The sequence below is a fragment of the Oenanthe melanoleuca genome, chromosome 6 (genome assembly GCF_029582105.1).
Source record: "Oenanthe melanoleuca isolate GR-GAL-2019-014 chromosome 6, OMel1.0, whole genome shotgun sequence".
Classification (NCBI taxonomy): domain Eukaryota; kingdom Metazoa; phylum Chordata; class Aves; order Passeriformes; family Muscicapidae; genus Oenanthe; species Oenanthe melanoleuca.
The window spans coordinates 33,671,900-33,689,663 of NC_079340.1; the positions used below are offsets into that span (position 1 = coordinate 33,671,900).

At 39.7% G+C, this 17,764-nt stretch overlaps 1 protein-coding gene across 16 annotated transcripts in view; it reads right to left on the reverse strand.

Moving 5' to 3' along the window:
• Positions 1-4,946: 4,946 nt before the first annotated feature.
• Positions 4,947-17,764, reverse strand: part of EBF3 (EBF transcription factor 3) — a 129,669-nt gene continuing 116,851 nt past the window's right edge. For 5 of the 16 annotated variants that reach the window (XM_056494530.1, XM_056494529.1, XM_056494527.1 and 2 more), the window contains 5 exons: positions 16,645-16,710; positions 15,819-15,996; positions 14,440-14,628; positions 13,752-13,841; positions 4,947-8,020 (listed from right to left, as the gene is read on the reverse strand). In XM_056494530.1, coding sequence (XP_056350505.1) covers positions 7,989-8,020; positions 13,752-13,841; positions 14,440-14,628; positions 15,819-15,996; positions 16,645-16,710 — 555 coding nt within the window. In that variant the 3' untranslated portion in view covers positions 4,947-7,988. Of the gene's footprint in view, positions 8,021-13,751; positions 13,950-14,439; positions 14,629-15,818; positions 15,997-16,644; positions 16,711-17,764 lie in introns of all 16 variants that reach the window. The other 11 variants (XM_056494521.1, XM_056494524.1, XM_056494523.1 and 8 more) reach the window with 4 other exon arrangements.

A 17,764-nucleotide genomic window follows, 5' to 3' on the forward strand; every position in this document is an offset into this window, starting at 1 on the left:
CTTGATTAGAAGGACAAAATTATTTTTTTTTTAGAAAACCTTTTTTAGACAAGTCTGTTTCCTTCAAAATGTATAGAAAATTCAATCTTATCACCATTCAAGATGGTTTTCAAATATGGTTTTCACTGAAAATGTGGGGAAGTGTACTGTCTGATCTATCTTTTGTTAATTTTTCCCTGAGAATGTCAGCTCATTCTCCTAAGGGGAGATTATTCCCATTATCAACAAATTTAACTGTTTTTGTTCAAATCTAAGAGCGTTACTGAATTTGCACTTCCTTTGACTGATCACGGAGCTCTCCCCATTATTTAATTTATTTACATTCATGTATGCAATTATATTTTGTAATCTGATTATGTGGTTTATATCTTTGTAGGGATGAGAATGTAGAATGTTGCATTTCTTTTTTTATTATATGAGTTGTCATGTTATTTTTGGATGGAAATGAGAGTTCTCACTGTGGTGAGAACAGCATTAATTCCATCAGTTAACCAGACCTACCAAAATAGTGCTGGCTGCAAAATCAAGGAGCATATTCTGCACCTGAATGATAAATTTCATTAATTAATTTCACTGATAAAGTTAATATGCAAGGAGATATTATTATCTATAGTAAAAAAAAAAAAATTAATAGGTTGTTTCTGATCATCCTGTCCTTAGGATATTAAAACCCAGCAGATCTTATCCTTTCAAATTTATTTTTTATTCATAGATAGGGGAGAGGAAAACACATTTTCTGCTCTTCCAACTCCCAACCATGTTTTCAGTTCTGAGTGAATTCGTCATTGACCTGAACCAGATGAATACACTGAAATGAAGAGGAAAAAACCAACCCAGCTCTGCTGCTGAAATCTCTGTCACCAAGTTTGTCACTGCAAACCTCTGACTCCAGGTGAGAGCTGGATCTGCCAGCTCGCTCATCTGAACCTCCTCGGGGTCACCCCAGAAAGTCTCATCTCCTAAAACCATTTTGATTTAATCTGAATTGTTTATCAAAGTTATTCTTTTCCGTGGGCTCCTTCCCATGGCAGCTCTGCAGTGATCCAAACTGGAGGGTGAAAAGTCAACCTCAGCTCCTGGGAGGTCCCAGGCCAGGATCACTGGGTGATGCTCCAGGTCCCTTCTCATCCAAACCATTCTGTGACTCTGTGACATCAGAAAAATGCTAAATAAACCCTCCCCATCACACAGTTTGGGAGAAAGATCTCTCCTCTTGATAAACTTCCATAGGTTCTTTTACAATACAGCACCTGGCCAGCAGGAGCAGACCTTTGTTTCTGACAGATGCTTTCCAGGCTAATGTAAAAAAAGAAAACCAAGTTTAAAATTATTTATTGCAGATTCCTGATGTACTTCACAAATGTAAATATAGCTAATGGCTCAACTGTATTTATTAATTTCTGTATTTCTGTATTTATCTATGTATTGTTATTTTGGAGCCATTCCAGTTGGTTGCTCATGGCCTTTTACAGCCATCAAAAGCAGAGCATTTTTTAAATCCTTTTGTGCAATACTCTGAAAAGGTTGTTCCAGGACACGGTTTTTTGTTAAATGTGCTGTTCCTAGTCTGTATTTTCCCTGTGCTCTGTCACTGCTCAGGCTGGCACTGGGGGGGATTTGAGGTCCCTTCCCACCCAAACAATTCCAGACACACCCCAAGAACTTTCTCCCACAACAAAATTCCATGGCACAAGGAAGGAGATCATTAAATACAACTTTATTGGGTTTATTGTACAATCTTTTTTTCACATCTTCCTCCTGTCTTCTCTCCATCTTCCCCTTGGTATTTCCATCCCATATTTCCTTGTAGATATGGGGCAATTCTTGACTGGCTGTTTTCCCCACACCAACTCCAGCCTCAGTTTCTTTTTTTTTTTTTTTTTTTTTCTTTTTTTTTTCACTTGATATTTCTATTTTAGATATTACACAGTAAGAAATCTGTGATTTTTGTCTGATTGAAGCAAAGCAGCTCTCAGATAATTTCCTTGCACCCTCACCACCCCTGTTCGGTCTGGAGGTACTTACTGTCTTTTGCTACAAAAGTCATTTCTCAAACAGCTTCATTTATTTAAAGATAAGTGCAAACAAAGTCACAGAACCAAAATCCTCTAAAAGTTCTGTGGGCACCAAAAACGCACAATTTTGTGACTAATTAACAGCAGCCTTTAATTCCTGATGTCCTTTCAGTAGTAACACAAAGCCAACAAAGAGAAAACAAAACCTTTAGGTGCAACTGTTGCTTTATTTAAATGTATAAGAAATAAATAGTTTAAGAAATGAAATAGAGCCAGAACTGTTTCACCTCTGTCACTGCCATATTCCAGCTGCCCAAGTGCTTCAGTGAATCAGGGTCCCAGACCAGCAGCTCTCAGCTCCTCCATCAGTTAACTTTGACCTGAGCACTGAGAAATAACATTTTATATTTTATCTAACAGTGAAATTTAGCACTGCATATGTGGAAGGGAAATGCTTTGGGTTCCATCATTTGATTTCCACAATTTTAAGTTCTAGAAAAATTCATTTGATTACAACTTTAGTATCTGGGTAAAGACAGAGTTTTGAAGGATACTTTTAAAAACTTTTTATGCCTTATGGGACTTAAGGAACGTTCCTCCTTTGTGTGCTTTAGTTTAGAGGTTGCTCTCTCTTCCTTTTCCTGTAAAACTTAGGGCGCCACATCGAACGACGACAAGTGGCCAAAAAAAAAAAAAAAAAAAAACAAAAAAAAATCAATTCGTAATCAGATTCGAGGGGTTTTGATTTCCTCTGATGAGTTCCATCAAAAGCAACCTTATTGGCACATAAAGGAGCTCCTTGAAGGGTGAAGCGGGGCATTGTCTGGGAGGAAGAGGAGGCTGCTTTGTGCGGGGCAGATCGCGATGCTCGGTTATCGCGCCCCGGGCTCATTCAACCACTGACACCTCCGTTATCAACAGCTCTCATTATCTGCTCGCAGCCCGCCCGTGACATAATAAGCTACAAATCACTGGTGGGGCCTTTCTGCATTCTCCTAATTGTGTGTATTCTCTGGGAAAAAAAAAATAAAAAAAAAAAAATTATCGCCGGGCCTCTTGTCTTGATGAGAAATTGACATTTTCTGGCGGAGCCTGGCGAGGACTATGTGGGGAGATAAGACTTATAGTTGTTTTAAAGGAGTGCAGCCATTCTTTCAGAGGCCTCTTTATTGCTCTAGTTGACCCACTTGATGAGTATGGATTTCATGAGGTCTTTTTCAGCATTTGAACTATAAAAGGTTCAGAATGACACCACCCCTTATAGACAAAAGATAACCTTGCCCTTTGAATATATTGATTCTTTATTAACTAGGCTGTTTAATGCAATGAAATGAGGCATTAGATTGAAGCCTATTTCAAGTGCTTTGAATAATCTTTAAAAGCTTGAAAGACTTTTAAAAGCTGCTCTGCAATAATTGGCATGTACTTTTAGGGACTCTTATTCCTTCGTTTTGATTAAGGAATTTTTATCATCTTCCTGTGTCTAAACTCACTGTGGGCTGACACAACATATTTCCTCAGCAGGGCTCTTACCCAGATGTGTCGTAGGTGGTGGATTGCTCTAGGAATTGTCATATGTGGGTTTTCTCCTTTTGTATTTTCCTCGCACTGGAAGTCAGAGGAACCATTTAGACGCTCATTATTCAAACCTTTGAAATAAAACTAAAAGGGAAAGCGCCAGTAGGCATCGTGCAGACTTTCATCCCCAAAAATCAGCTTATTTTTTAGTGGGATGCATCTGATTATGCTGCTGGTTAAACACGATACACAGACACACACTCAGAGTGGAACAGCTTTCAAAACATAATTAATAATAATAATAATAATAATAATAATAATAATAATAATAGTAGTAGTAGTAGTAGTTCCCCAAAGTGTCCTGCAGCTTTAACACCTGTTTTCATCAAATCTATGGAAATACTGGAGAAGAAGGGAAGCACGGTTGGAGATGCTGGTTTTACCTTCTCCCCACTCCATCCCTTAAGCACAGGCAGCCGAGGAGGGGCTGGGACACACGGAGAGTCCTTTGGCACTGGATCCACGTGCACCACTCCATCCATTTGCTTTGGAGCTCCGAGTTTCCCAGTGCCCTCTCAAAGCTGTCAGCAGCCCTCTGATTAATGACCGGATCAAACTCCATAACAAACTGGCTGTTTCACCACCACAGGCACTTACATTCCTCTGCCAGAGCCATATTCCTGTGGAAATACCCTTTTTTTGGGGGGTGCTGGTCATGCACGAGGATACAGGAGCACATTTGGTGTCTGGGGTGGGGAACTCAGACTGGCACATCAGGCAAAGCTTTGCAACTCTCTCCAGCTCAGCTGCGTGTGCCCACCTCATTACAAACATATTTTTGTACCCATTGTATGTGCATTGCACATGTTATGGCCCAGAGGATGAAATATTTGTGCCCAGTATTATAATTAGCAAAAGAATTTGCTTCCTTCTCAGCAGTTGAGAGACGAGCGTGTCGACCTTCAGTGTCAAACCACCGCATGGAAAATTCGGGTTGTGCCTTGTTTAAAATAACTTTTCCTGTTTACAGACTTTTACAATATGATATCAAAATAGTAAAATAAAAAAAAGAAAATCTATTGTTACCTTTGCTTTACAAAAAGCCTGTCTGAAGTGCACAGTTTTGGTTAAATAAGAAAAAGAGATATTCTGCTGTTTTCCTCACAAAAAGTGAACAGTTTTGGATAAATACTTCACCAAGGCTGAGCAACAAGTGATTGCCACTGGAGAGCAGAGATCTCCTTCCTCATTCTCCTCCCAGGGAACTGGAAAGACCACGTCAAGGATTTGGGCTCATCCATAACAAAGGAATAAAAATTCTGATATTTAGAAATGAAACCCCCAGTGTTGCATTTTTTCGTTTCGTGTTTAGTCACTTTTTTTAATAATCAAACCAGATAAAATTACTAAAAATGAAATTCACAGACAAGAAATACTTTAATTAAATATTGTGTAAAATGAACATTTTTTTATACAGTTAAATATATGAAAAAATGTACAGATAAAACAATCTTATTGTAGGGTCTTTAACAGTAAAATCTACCATTTAGTGAAGCTTTCCGTCTGGAGACAATGAAGCAATGAGTGCATTGACTAATTAATCTAAAACACAAACAGATTGCATTTATGAAGGAACTTGCAGACTTTCTTAACATGTACACGTGACCTCTTTTTTTATTTTTTTTTTTTTAGAGCAAAACCTTACTTAGACAAAATATAACGGAGGCAATTCAGTTCCAAAGTGACTTCTCAGGCTTTCCCACCTAGCCAAGCCTTGGCCATGCTCACAGAGCTGTGCTATGCTGAACCCTTCTTCTAAACCCTTTCAGAAAAGCTTGACTAAAATGTGCATTTGTTTTTTTTTTTTTGTCCAAAAAGAAAAAAAAAAAAAACAAAAATAAAAATAATAATAATAATTTAAAAAAAAAATTGAAATGTTCCCTCCTATTTTGGTTAAAAGGTGAATTCTGCTGCAGTTTGCAACGCTTTGTTCAGTGCTGCGCTGGCAAAGGATTTAGTGCAAAGTAAAAATAAAAACAACTCCACGTTTCTCTGGCTGGGTTTGGCACTGAGAGCCACGGGATAGGCGGAGGTCGTTCCAGTTTAAAAAGTAGGGTTGGCTACGGGTTGATTACAAAAAGTTCCCTAAAAAAAAAAACCCCAAGAAACCTAAATAAACAACTCCCAGACATAAAAAATTCGGTGTGATCCTGATTTCCCGCGAAACTTCCCCGTTTTTGAGCAGAGCAGGGTTTGGGAGAATGCAGAGTGCAGCAGAAAATCGACACGGAAAGGAGTGGCAGAATTGTACACCAGCATTGTGCTTTTGTTCCCCTTATTTTTTACACCAGAAATCATCCAAATAAAGTTGTGATTAACAATTGTGGTGTAAGCCTGTGATAAAACAGCACAAAAGTTCTTCAAAGAAGTTCACTTTTAAGGCATCAGAGAAGTTCATGTGGCAAACATTTTAATTAAAACATCAGAAGTGAATTTATTTTTAAACTTTAGGCCTCTGAATTTTTCCAGTAAACACAGTTCAGCTATGTGGCAAAGTCATGGGTGGCAGCTAAAAATGACTTTTTACAATCTTTAAAAAAAAAAAAAAAAAAAAAAAAGAAATTAAAAATAAAATTAAAAAATAAAGAAAACAAAAAACGAAACAAACAAAAAAAAAGGAAATTAAAAAATGCAACCACAAAATAGATTCATCTTTTCTGTGGCTGTATCACATGCACATAGTCTACTAGTATTCATTACAGCCATGTGGCACAATTTTGATTTGACTATACAACAAACGACTTTTCTTTCAAAATTATTTGTTCTGATAACTTAAAAATAATATAAAAATAAACAATGAATTTGAATTTTTGAAAAAAAAGATTAAAAAAAAGAAAGGATGGAAATGCTAAACCATAGCAACCTTATGAAGTACAAATGAAATGCACAGACACTGATTTATTTAAAGGAAAAACATGAAGGCAACAATTCTTGGCTTAATGCTATTTCAGCATCACGATACCAGGCCAGGACAAAAACCAGTACATACAAGAACATTAAAAAAAAACAAAACAAAACAAAACAAAACAAAGCAAAACAAAACAAAACAAAACAAAAAACAAAAAAAAAAAAAAACAAAACAAAACCAAAAAGTTGAAAAGCAATATACAAAATTTCAAAGATAAATACAATATTTATAGTTGATATGTTACAAAATAAATTCCCTTAGTGACTGCAAGTGTTTATGTGAAAGAAAGTGTTGCAATGGATAAGACTATTTTATTCCTTATAGCATCATAAGGAATAAAATCTGCTTTTTTTTTGTCTAAATATTTAAGTGGATCTGAAAAAAATTCAAGACAAGTGTATAAATATTTAGCTACAACTTTGGCAAAATCACAAAAGTCTACAATTTTATAACCACATACAAAACACATTAGGGAAGAAGGATCTAGAAGTCAAAAGGACAATTTTCTGGTACAAGAAACATAGACTTCACAGTAGCCTAAAATGCAATAGTATACAGTGCTAGCAAAAGTTGAAAAAATGTTGCAGATCACACTTGCTTAACAGGAAGCTCTAGCAGTGGAAGTATATTTTTTTCATTTTTTTAAACCAACAGACAGTAGCAATTTCTTTTTTTTTTTTTTCTCTGTCAGTGTGCTTGTTGAAGGCAAGAGAATTCAATATCAAAGTTACAATTTCTAACTACAATAAGTTACAAAGTTCCATTTCATTAAGATGAAGTTAAGCAACGATAAACCCCCCCGCGCCCGCCCCCGCGCCCCGGTTTTTTGTGTGGTTTTTTTTTTTTTCTAATCATATATTCATCCTTTTTTTTTATCCTTTTTTTCCAGTTTGATGGCTCATAACCTCCTTGGCCCCTCCCTCCCTTTTCTTTTTTTTTTTTTTTCCACCACAAAAAAATATTTCACATTATAGAGATACACAACCATTGTGAATCTAGTTATGAGTACAGAAAAATGTTCGGAGGCATTTTTCATCAGTGTTTCATGATAATCAAAATGGTGCATCCACAAAGTTTCTCCCAACACATAGCAAGTACTAGACATAGCCAAGACGTAATCAGAAACTTTATACAAAATAGGCGTCGCTTTTTCCTTATTCTCCAGGACTGAGAAATGTGAAAATATGAGAAAAATTCAGTCAATAAAATGGAATTGTTCATGAAGAAGTAGGTTGTTTGCATGTAGATTCTTAATAGTTTAAATAAAATCTTTAAACAAAGTCTTTTTTTTTTTTTTCTTTTTTTGTGGGGTTTTTTTTTTTGTGGGTTGTTTTTTTTTTTTTGTTTTTTTTTTCCTGTAGCATTTCGATTTTGTTGCTGATTCTGCGTGAAGATACTGCTTCCATCAGCATGTCTTAATATACTAAACTTGTCCCCTAAGCCCATCCTCTGCAGCTTGGTGCTACGGTAGGTAAACAAAAGTGACTTTACATTGGCGGGACTACGAGCCCGGACATGGCTAAAAGAAAAAAGAGAAGAAAAGGAGCTGTTATTGGCACGCTGGGCTCAGAGCCACCAGGGTGGGATGCAGAGCCCGGATCCTCCACGGCATCCCCAGGGCAAGGACCAACACACTTCTCCCAAAATCACACCCAGACAGCATCTCCCTGGGAAAGGAGAACACCCCGAGCTCCCCAGGCTCCTGAAAACTCCCTTGGGGACATCCCCACCAACCACCACGCCGTGCCCTGGGCAGAAAATCTCCTTTTCCACCATTCTACTTCCTGATAAAAGCTCTTGATAACTGTCCAAGACCAAAACCAAGGACTCTAAACCTTCTCCCAACCCTAGAGCTCAACCACCACAAAAAGACACGATATTAACAGCCCTGACCAGCCACATCCTGGGGTTTTTTAACAGATAAAGACTGAGATGCCAAAAACCACAGTTTTTTTCCTAGTTAACTCTTTCATAGAAGCATAATTTAGACAGTCTTTAATTTTAGTGTTGTTTAATTTTTGCCGTAATGATATTTCTCATTAATTTATGTACAACAGATATTAATAAATTTGTTCGTGTAGCGATGTGAACTTCAATTTCTCAGTTCATTAATTTCAACAATATTAATTTATTTCAGATTCGCTGTTGCAGCTTTGCAGTTTGGGAGAGCTGGGTCTGTACACATTTCATGGGTAACACAACCAGGACCAGCAGTGCTCCAAGAGCTGCACCCAGAGCCCAGAGCAGCCCCTGGTCCTGCCAGGGCTGTTTGTGGATTTGGATGGAGTTAAACCTCCCTAAAACACAGCTCAGGTGATGCTCTTGAAACAGGATAAATTTTTCCAACTTTGTCATTTTTCTCCCCAGTTAAGCATGTCAAATATGTCAAAATCAAAACAGAAGTTATAATTTTGCAACATTCATAATGATGAATGTTTTAAAACTAACCAGCAACTGAAGTTACAAAATTTAACAGTGGGTATATTGGCAGAGAGCCTTTCTACCCAAAATACTCCGTTTCCTTATCATGTTTTCAGAGAATCACAGAAACATTTAGGTTGGAAAGCATCTCCAAGATCACCAAGTCAAAGTTGTGCCCATCCCCACCTTGTCCCCAGCACGGAGCACTCAGTGCCACCTCCAGGAATTCCTGGGACACTCCAGGGATGGGAACTCCAACCCTGCCTGGGCAGGCCCTCAAAAAACCCTTAAAAACAGCCCCTCACTAAACCTCCTCTGTTCCACCCTCCATCAGCCTTACTTTTCTGGGGGAAAGAAAAAAAATCTCAATTCTTTAATTTAACCATTTTTGTTGAAGTCTCTTTGTGGCACAGTCTGAGGGGGGGGTGCAAGGCTGGTGCTCTAGATGTGTATTTCACAATTTATTTTAGTAGCAATCTTTGGCAATTGTGAATTTCTGCACTGAGCTTCCTGCTGTGCAAATTGATACCAAACGCCTTCTTAAAGAAAAATGAGCTGGTGAGTTTTTTAATAATAATTTTAATACTTTCATCTGGAGGAAGACCAGAAAATTAAGCAGGATGCAATTTTAAAAGAATATGGAGAGCTTTTTGCTGTGCATTATAGTCCTATAACCAGAGAGCAATATCTTTCACAATCTATAGAAAGTAAATTACAATTGAAAACCAAATTTTGAACACATATTGTGCTTCCAACTTTGCAGCGAGCCAGTAGTCCCTCACTAAAAAATTTCTTTTCTACCTTTAATGTTCATTGTTTTAAACAGGAAAAGACTCTCTGCCCTGAGGAACACACACGGTAGGATTTTGCTCTTAAAAAATTCGTGTGAGTACTTGACTTTCTGCTCATAGACTATGGAGGTCACGCAGAGTCAACAAGATTGTGGCTTTTTGGATATGGCCCAAAAGCCCTTTTTTTTTTTTTTTGTAGGCTTACTCAGAGGGGTGAGTCAGGCCCTGGGGAAGCAGGGAGGGAGTGTCTCCTGCAAGAGCTGCAGTTTCTGAGTGCTGGCTGAGGATGGAGGTGCAGCTGGCATGGGTGCAGGAGTAAACTCAGCCCAGGCTGGCATTGCCCACAGCCTGACCTGCCTGAGATCCCCCCAGGTTGTCTTTTTCACTCTGTCCTCATCGTTGAATTATAAAATCCCAGAATGGTTGGGGTTGGGACCTTAAGGATCACCTGGTTCCAACTCCCTGCCATGAGCAGAGACATCTTCCCCTAGAAGGTGTCTTGGATCTCTTTACATATAAAGTGTCACCTACACATTTCTCCATGTTCACTCTTGGGCAGTAGGTCCTGCAGCACAGAGAGGGGTTTGGGGCTGTTCTTACAGCTCTGCTTCTGGTGTGGTGAGCTGGGGTGGTCCTGATGCTCAGGGTTACACCAGCACAAGCCAGAAGTTAGAGCAGCTCGACTTCTATTTAATTCTTTGTTAGGAGACAGAACAGTCCCCCTGAGGTCCAGCTGGAACTGCTTAGTTCTGCTGTTCTCACCAACCCAAATGCACCACAAGCAGCATTTTTCCCACACAGAGATACCCTACAGTGGTTTACCCACCAGGGAGGGGTCAATTAACCCCAAATCCCCACAAAAGGACCACCCTTGTCTGAGTTCTTATCCATTCTTATCCAAGTCTAAACTGCAGGATTTGCCTCGTATGCAGCACCAGTGGCCTGAGCTCTTACTGCTCTCTTGGCCTGACTGAGTGTGACCATTCCTAACAGTGACATCTCATATGCTGTCACTCAGCTCTTTCACATCCTGCCCTAAAATGAGACTCTGCACTTGAAGATCACCTAAAAAACTTCAGCTGCGTTGGACTGCAGCTCTCAAATTCCATATTTTAACTTAATGTAGAAAATGTGCTGATCAGAAAACTCTCGAGGTGACTGTCCAGAGACCAGAAAGCAACTAATTAAACTTTAAAAAGAGTTCCTGGTCAACAAATGACTGGGAAAATAGGAAGGAAGAAGCAGAAACTCCCTAATGAGCTCTATGGATCAAATGCAGTGCAAATAAGTGCCATGAAGGAGGGAGCTGACAAACTCACGCCTGTCCTGCCCCTCAGCCCTGGCTGCAGAGGTCTGGAGGATGGGTGGGGGAGCTCTGAGGGATTCTGTGAGTTCAGCCTGAGGGATTTTGTGAGCTCAGCCTGAACTGACTCAAGCTTTGGGTGGAGAAAGGGATGGTGCCTGTGCTGGGATGGTGAAGGGGCTCACAGAGTGGGGCAGGTGGGGCCCTGGCACAGGGAAAATGTGGCAGCCCCTGGATCCCTGGAAGTGCCCAAGGCCAGGTGGGACCAGCCTTGGAGCACCCTGGGATAGTGGATGTCCCTGCCCAAAGCTGGAACTAGATGGTCTTTAAGGTCCCTTCCAAGCCAAACCACTCCAGGATTCTATAATTCCATGTCAGTTCCCTAATTCCCTCAATACTGAGCATCACCTTGTGGTCCTGCCTACTTAGCATAAATTATTATTATTATTATTATTATTATTATCACTATTATTGCCACAACCCTGGAAATCACTGTTCTAATTACCAGGCCAGAAGGACATTCTGCCTGTTTCTCTGGGTCTTTCTGCTCAACACAAAATGATTCAGGTTCAAGAGGAAATTTGACAATTTTTTTTTAATTAATTAGTTGTGTATCTATGTATCAACACTTGATTTTTGGTTCAGCTGCTGATCCAAAACCCAAAAGGATGATGCCAAGTCTGCTGCTTGGATTGCAGCATCCAAAAATTGGGAGTTGAAGGCATCATTAGGTCTTCACTGGGCTCTCTGGGCATGAAAAAATCTTAGTGCAAAGTGAGGCTGGGCTCAGCCTAAGAGCTGAATTCATGACCTATTTAACAAATCAGTTAAATCAGTTGATTCCAAGTCGCCTTCTGAGCTTTATACAAAAAGCTTTCTGCACCTGAGGATGGAGATGTGCAATTACTGGGGCCTGGGGAGGTGCTAAGGGACACTGGGTGCTCAGTGCAGCCATTCAGCCCTCCCAGTTCTCCTTAAAACCCTACTTTGAAGCAATCTAGTGATTTGAAGTACCTAAAACCTGGAGTGTATGACAGGAAGCCCCTTATTCACATACTGTACTGGCAAAAATGTAGATAATTTAAATTTAGATCTTTAAATAATTGTGTTGTTCAGAGTAAATCAAAAATCAAGCAGTTGATCTTCCTGCCTCAGATCTAAGCCATGTGTTACCACATTTATATTATTTTTTGTCTATAATTTTACGGTTATTATTTTTATTTATTTTATTTTTATTATATTTTTACTCTTTTTTTCCCATTATTTTATTTCAGTATTTACTTTTCATACCAGTGTCTTCCTACAAAAAGAGGAAAGTAGGACACTGGATTATTTTATGAATGGTTTATCTTTTCTAAGACTATGGATATAGTTTTTGCTTACAGCAGTAACACAGTGAAGCTTCCACTAAAGAAATAGACAAAAAACTGTTCATTTAATTATCCTTTCCTTTAATATTCATGCTACACTGAGTTTGGGTGTCTGGATTCTCAGCTCTTTGTTGACCTGAGTGCATAACAAGGTCTCAGATGGTTTTTTTGAGCCAAGAAGTTAAGAGCAAGCTACAGGAAGGTTCATTTTTTGGTCCTGGAGTGCAGCTCTCTGGGATTGGGATGATGCCTCTCCAAAGTGCCCCACAAAATGCAGGAGTCCAGAACAGGCCTGGCAGATTAAAATCCCCCTCACCTGTTTGCCTGTGAGTGCTGGTGGGATTATGGGTGTAGTGGTGGTACAAAGAATAAATAATCCTGTGCTGCTGCTTAACTGAGGAGGTCAAGAGGAGTGGTGACCTCTGGGATGGGAGCATCCTCAACCCTTCAATGGGATCTGAAGTGCCCCAATTCACTGCCCTGTGCACCCAGAGGCACACAGACCTTCCCAACTATTCTAATGCACCTACAGTCTCACCTTCTGCATGTCCAAAAACCCCCTGAAATGGCAAAATGGGCCATGAGCCTTCCTTTGTAGGGTGACCTCTTTATTTGTGCTTTTGTCCTCACATTGTGCCATAATTCCCCCTGCCCCACACCCTGCAGGTGGCCACGGACATTCTGCCTCTGATTTATCAGTTGTTCCTTGCATTGCCCGCATGAAATCACACGGATTAAATAAAACTTTTAACAAACAGGCAAAATATTAAAATTGCCTGCCCTATTAAAAATATTTCGTTCATTTAGGGATGTAACCCTAATACCACAGTAAGAGCTGGGACATCAGAACATGCAAACCACTGCATGCCTAGTCCAGGGAAGCTCAGTCCACTGCTTAACCTGACTTATATTAACCTGACATTCAAAATCACTACTGCACCCTACACAAAGTGAGGAAATCACCCATGTCCTGCCAGAACACTGCTGGGCTTAAACATCCACAGAAATGTGTTCAGAAAATGTATAAACTCCAGGAGCACACAAACCCTCCATGAGGCATTCAGGGATACAGTCTTCCCTTAAAATTTAAGGCACAAACTCCTAAGGGAAAATGCCAGAAAAACAACTGGTGTTCGCTCTAATGCAAGCATCAAAAATGAACTAAAAACCTGAAAATCTCAGCAGACCATTCACACTACCCTATTTCTCCCCCTGCTTTTGCATCACTATTAGAGCACTGAAAAAAAAAAAAAAAAAACAGCCAGGTACCTTTCTCCCCGAGAAAAAAGCGCCAAAAGGGAAAAAAAAAAAAAATTAAAAAAAAAAAGAAGCAGCAGAGAGAAAATTGAGAGAGATGGGGCTCACCTTGAAGTCCATTTCCATTTGCACTGGTGCAAGATGGTGGAGGAGAGGCTTGGGGCCTGACAACAGGAGCGAAGGCGCTCTTTTGTTTCACTGCAGAGATGACATTGGCAGGTGAGAATGAGAAAATGCCGTGTGTACTGCTACAGTTTGAAGGGAGGGTGACCGAAGAGGCTGCCATGGTAGGGCTTGACGGCACTACTGCAATAAAGCAAAAATAATCAGGACTCAGATTGAGGTTTTCACGGCAAACACGGAAAAAGAGAGTGATAGGGCCTTGCCTCTTAAAATATATATAGAGATATATATATATATAAAAAAAATATATATAAAAAAATAAAAATGAAATGCCTTGGCTTGGCCACTCTCTGGATAACAGGCAAACTCTTTTGTGTTGGACTTTTGTTACGAATTGCGCAGTCCAATTTTTATTTTGTTTTTTTTTTTTGGTTTCGTTTTGTTTCGTTTGTTCTTTTTTCTTTTTTTTTTTTTTTTTCTTTTTTCTCTATCTGAGATTGTATTCTGGCGCAAACAAGTCAATTTATTATTTTCATTTTTACGTCCAGCCTCCAGAGTCACCCCTCCTTTTATCCAGTAGCTGACAATAGAGGAAATCAAAACAATGCAAGGAGTTGATTTTGTAGTAAATATGAATCTATATGATGATGTGTTACCAAAAATAGACACTTACTGCCATAAGGAGAGTTAGCTGAGGAGCCATTAAGAAATCCAGGGGAACCTGGTACACCTAGATTGGGCATGCCGGCATTGCCATATCCATTCATGCTATTGCTGACTGTGTTGTAATTGGACTGCTGAGGAGTACTGCTGGGAACATATCCTCGCGGGGAAACACTGCTTGTGTTGCGACTGTAACCTACTGTGTTAGAAACCCCCCCACCCCAAAAAAATAATGTTATTTTATAAGATAGACTTAGGGCTGGGGGGTTTCCTCATGCAGCATATATTACACAGTTTTAATTGATTGCACAGCTTTGCTCTGAGTTGTCTCTCACTGCCCTATCAACTCTTGCAGCTTGAGATAACCTTATCACGCCAACCCTACTTAAATCATCCGCGAGCACTCTATGTTGTCTCTCCTCTTAGCACAGACAGCCAACAAAAGCTCTCTTCGATCCAGCTGTGTCAGGTGCCTTCACGTTTGTCTTTAGGAGCAATTATCAACAGGCTCGAGTCCCGCTTTGTACCAACACACTGCGTGAACTTTCAGCCTCTCCACACCTTCAAATGCCAGAGCTGACAAGAAAAACTTTTTTGTTGCGGTGATTTACTTTGAAAGGCTGTTTTGGGGTCTTCATTTTGTGATTGATATTTTTATGCTAACAACAAGCTTTCGTAAGGTGTAGCCATCAGTGAAAACTAATTCAAGAGCAAGTACAGAATTTTATAAGGCTTATTAGCTTGGAAATGCATTAAAAGACAATCTTTTTAGAAGAGGTAACATAGCGGAATCAGGATTTTAAATAACAATTTGTTCCTATCTGAGCAATCAATTTAATAATTACGTTGCAAGCAAAAAAAATATGCGTTTGAACATATCTGATAATCCTGTTTCCCTCCTTTCATTAGTATCAAAATTAATTTTAAATGCAATATGCTACATGCATTTTCAATTACAACAGGTAAATTAAATCAACTATTACTTTTATTAGTAACATATATGTCACACATGCCTACAAACAAAGTATTTTAAAACCACAGACATCAAATTAGATTTATCTGTGTAAATATTCCAAAACCAGGTGGAGGTAGAGAGACATAATTATTTTATAAACCAACCATACACGTTGTATATTTATTGCTAATAACAAAGAGCTTTCTACACTTTGCCAATTTTCTTTTTTTTTTTTTTTTTTTTCCCCCCACTGGAGATGCTTTATGATAACAGCAAACGAAAGAACAGGGAGAATTAAATATTACGAGAAAGTTAAAAGACGGCATTTCATTCCGCGCTCAGACACACGGCTGCGGGGACAGAGAGAGGGAGGACACGGAGCTGGCCACAAGCAGCCAACAAGGTGCAGGATTAACCCTTGGAATCCCACCTACCTTGGTCGTTGGCTTGCGATGTTTCGGAGACGTTGACGGCGAGCTGGCTGCTGAAGGAGTTCACGCCCATCATGCCGGTGTGGGCGGGAGTGTTGGCTAGAGTGGGGATCTGGTTGTGGTTGCGGGGCACGCTGTACAACGCCTCAGCAATGTCAGCTGCTCGTTTCAGGATTATTTCCTAGAGAGACACGAAACAAGCGCTGACAACTCAGATCCGTGCGAATGCTCCAAGTCGCAATAGCGCTAAAATTTGCCAAGGAGATTCACGTGAAATTATAGTGAGGGTGAGGGGTTTTCTGCCTGTTTTAACAACACCTCCTGCTTTTCCTTCCCATGCCCAATTATGCCTCAATACAGTAAGTATAAGGAAATAAAGAAATTAGTATAAATCTCCAGTTTAGCACTGGAACTTGGGTGAAAATCATCACATGAGTTTTATGCATCAGAGGCAGGAGTTGTATTTTCAGCAGTTTGCAAAATAGAGTATGGCTGATCCACTCGGCTGAGCAGATTTCTTTAGGACTTCCCATTAGTCACTGTATATTTTGGCCCGAGTTCAAGGTTATTCTCTTGCCTTAATGCTTGCTTATGCTTTTGGCACCTCGCACTTAATTGTCATTTCTGATAGGCAAACGAGCGGCCAGAGGAGAGCGGGAAGATGAAGCGTTTCCCTCGGAGCATTGCATCACATCACACTGCCCTCAAGGTGGCTGGCAAAGCCCGGCTGTGTACAAAGGCAACGTGCTGATGCTCTGCCAGCCCTGCACAGAGCAGGTATTGATCTACACGTGTCGGCGTGGGAACAAAGAGCGCGCTGCTGACCTACCTGGTTGTTATGGGGCATCCCATATAGGGCTTCAACAAGGTCTGCTGCCCTCTTAAGTAATACTTCCTAAAGGGAAACAAACAAGCTGCGTTATGTTTCGCTAAGACAGGAGAAGTGCAGTGATGTTGGCAGTCTCTAATTGCAAGGAACCGATAAAGTGGATAAAATACATCACACGCCGCCCGTGTGCTCCCACTATATTTAGGGGATGTATTACAAAGGTATTTTGTTTGGGAGGAAAACAGGGTTTGTGGTTTGAAGTCAAAGTTAGAGACGAGCCTAAAAATAATATTGCATTTTACATCCAGCTGTTCAATTATGATTGACTCGGAAAGGTGTTTGCTGCTGTAGCATGTAGCTCTCGTGCTGAATTAGTGAAATCAGTGCTTGAGGTTTAATGATGTAGTCTTATGGGTATTAAACAAACAAACACATGGTAGAGATATGAAAGGCACAGGCATCACATTTGGCTGTTAATTCCTAGCACTTTAGTGGTGAAGAACAATAAGTAATTTTCCATATCTTAATTAAACTGGCAGAGTCCTTAAAGACAACATCTCACCCCTAATTCATGCCCCAAATTTGCAAGTGAGTTCAATGCTTATTCCTCTTTATTTTGAACAATAAAGTGAATTAACTTGGGTTAATCTAGTTCTTTCATAATGACATTAAGAAATTTTTCAATTAACCTCTTTGACTGCATGTTGTAAAGGACTTCATAAATGACTTCACATTCAGAGAGTGTTGAGTACTTGTGCCTGGGGGCATGGATGCACTGAATTTTGTCTTATCCCTGTCTGCATGCCTACTTTCAGTTTTATGATTGTGAGGATTAATCCATAGTTTAGTTAATTTTAAATACAAATGGACTTATTTTTTTTTTTTACCTTCGGCTGTAATAAAATTTAGCTGGATTTTTTTTTTTTTTTTTTAGGAAAAGATCTAGCCAGGAAGACTTGGGGCAACTGGGTTAGGGGTAGGATTTGCGAATTTCTTTGCAACTTATTTGACTGCTTTGAAAGGGATCATTTCTGTGAATGAGGCAAAACCCAACCCGCGTACGACTACCCTGAGTGGAGAAAGATGAGCAATACCCAGTGAGCAGCAGATTATTCTGCTC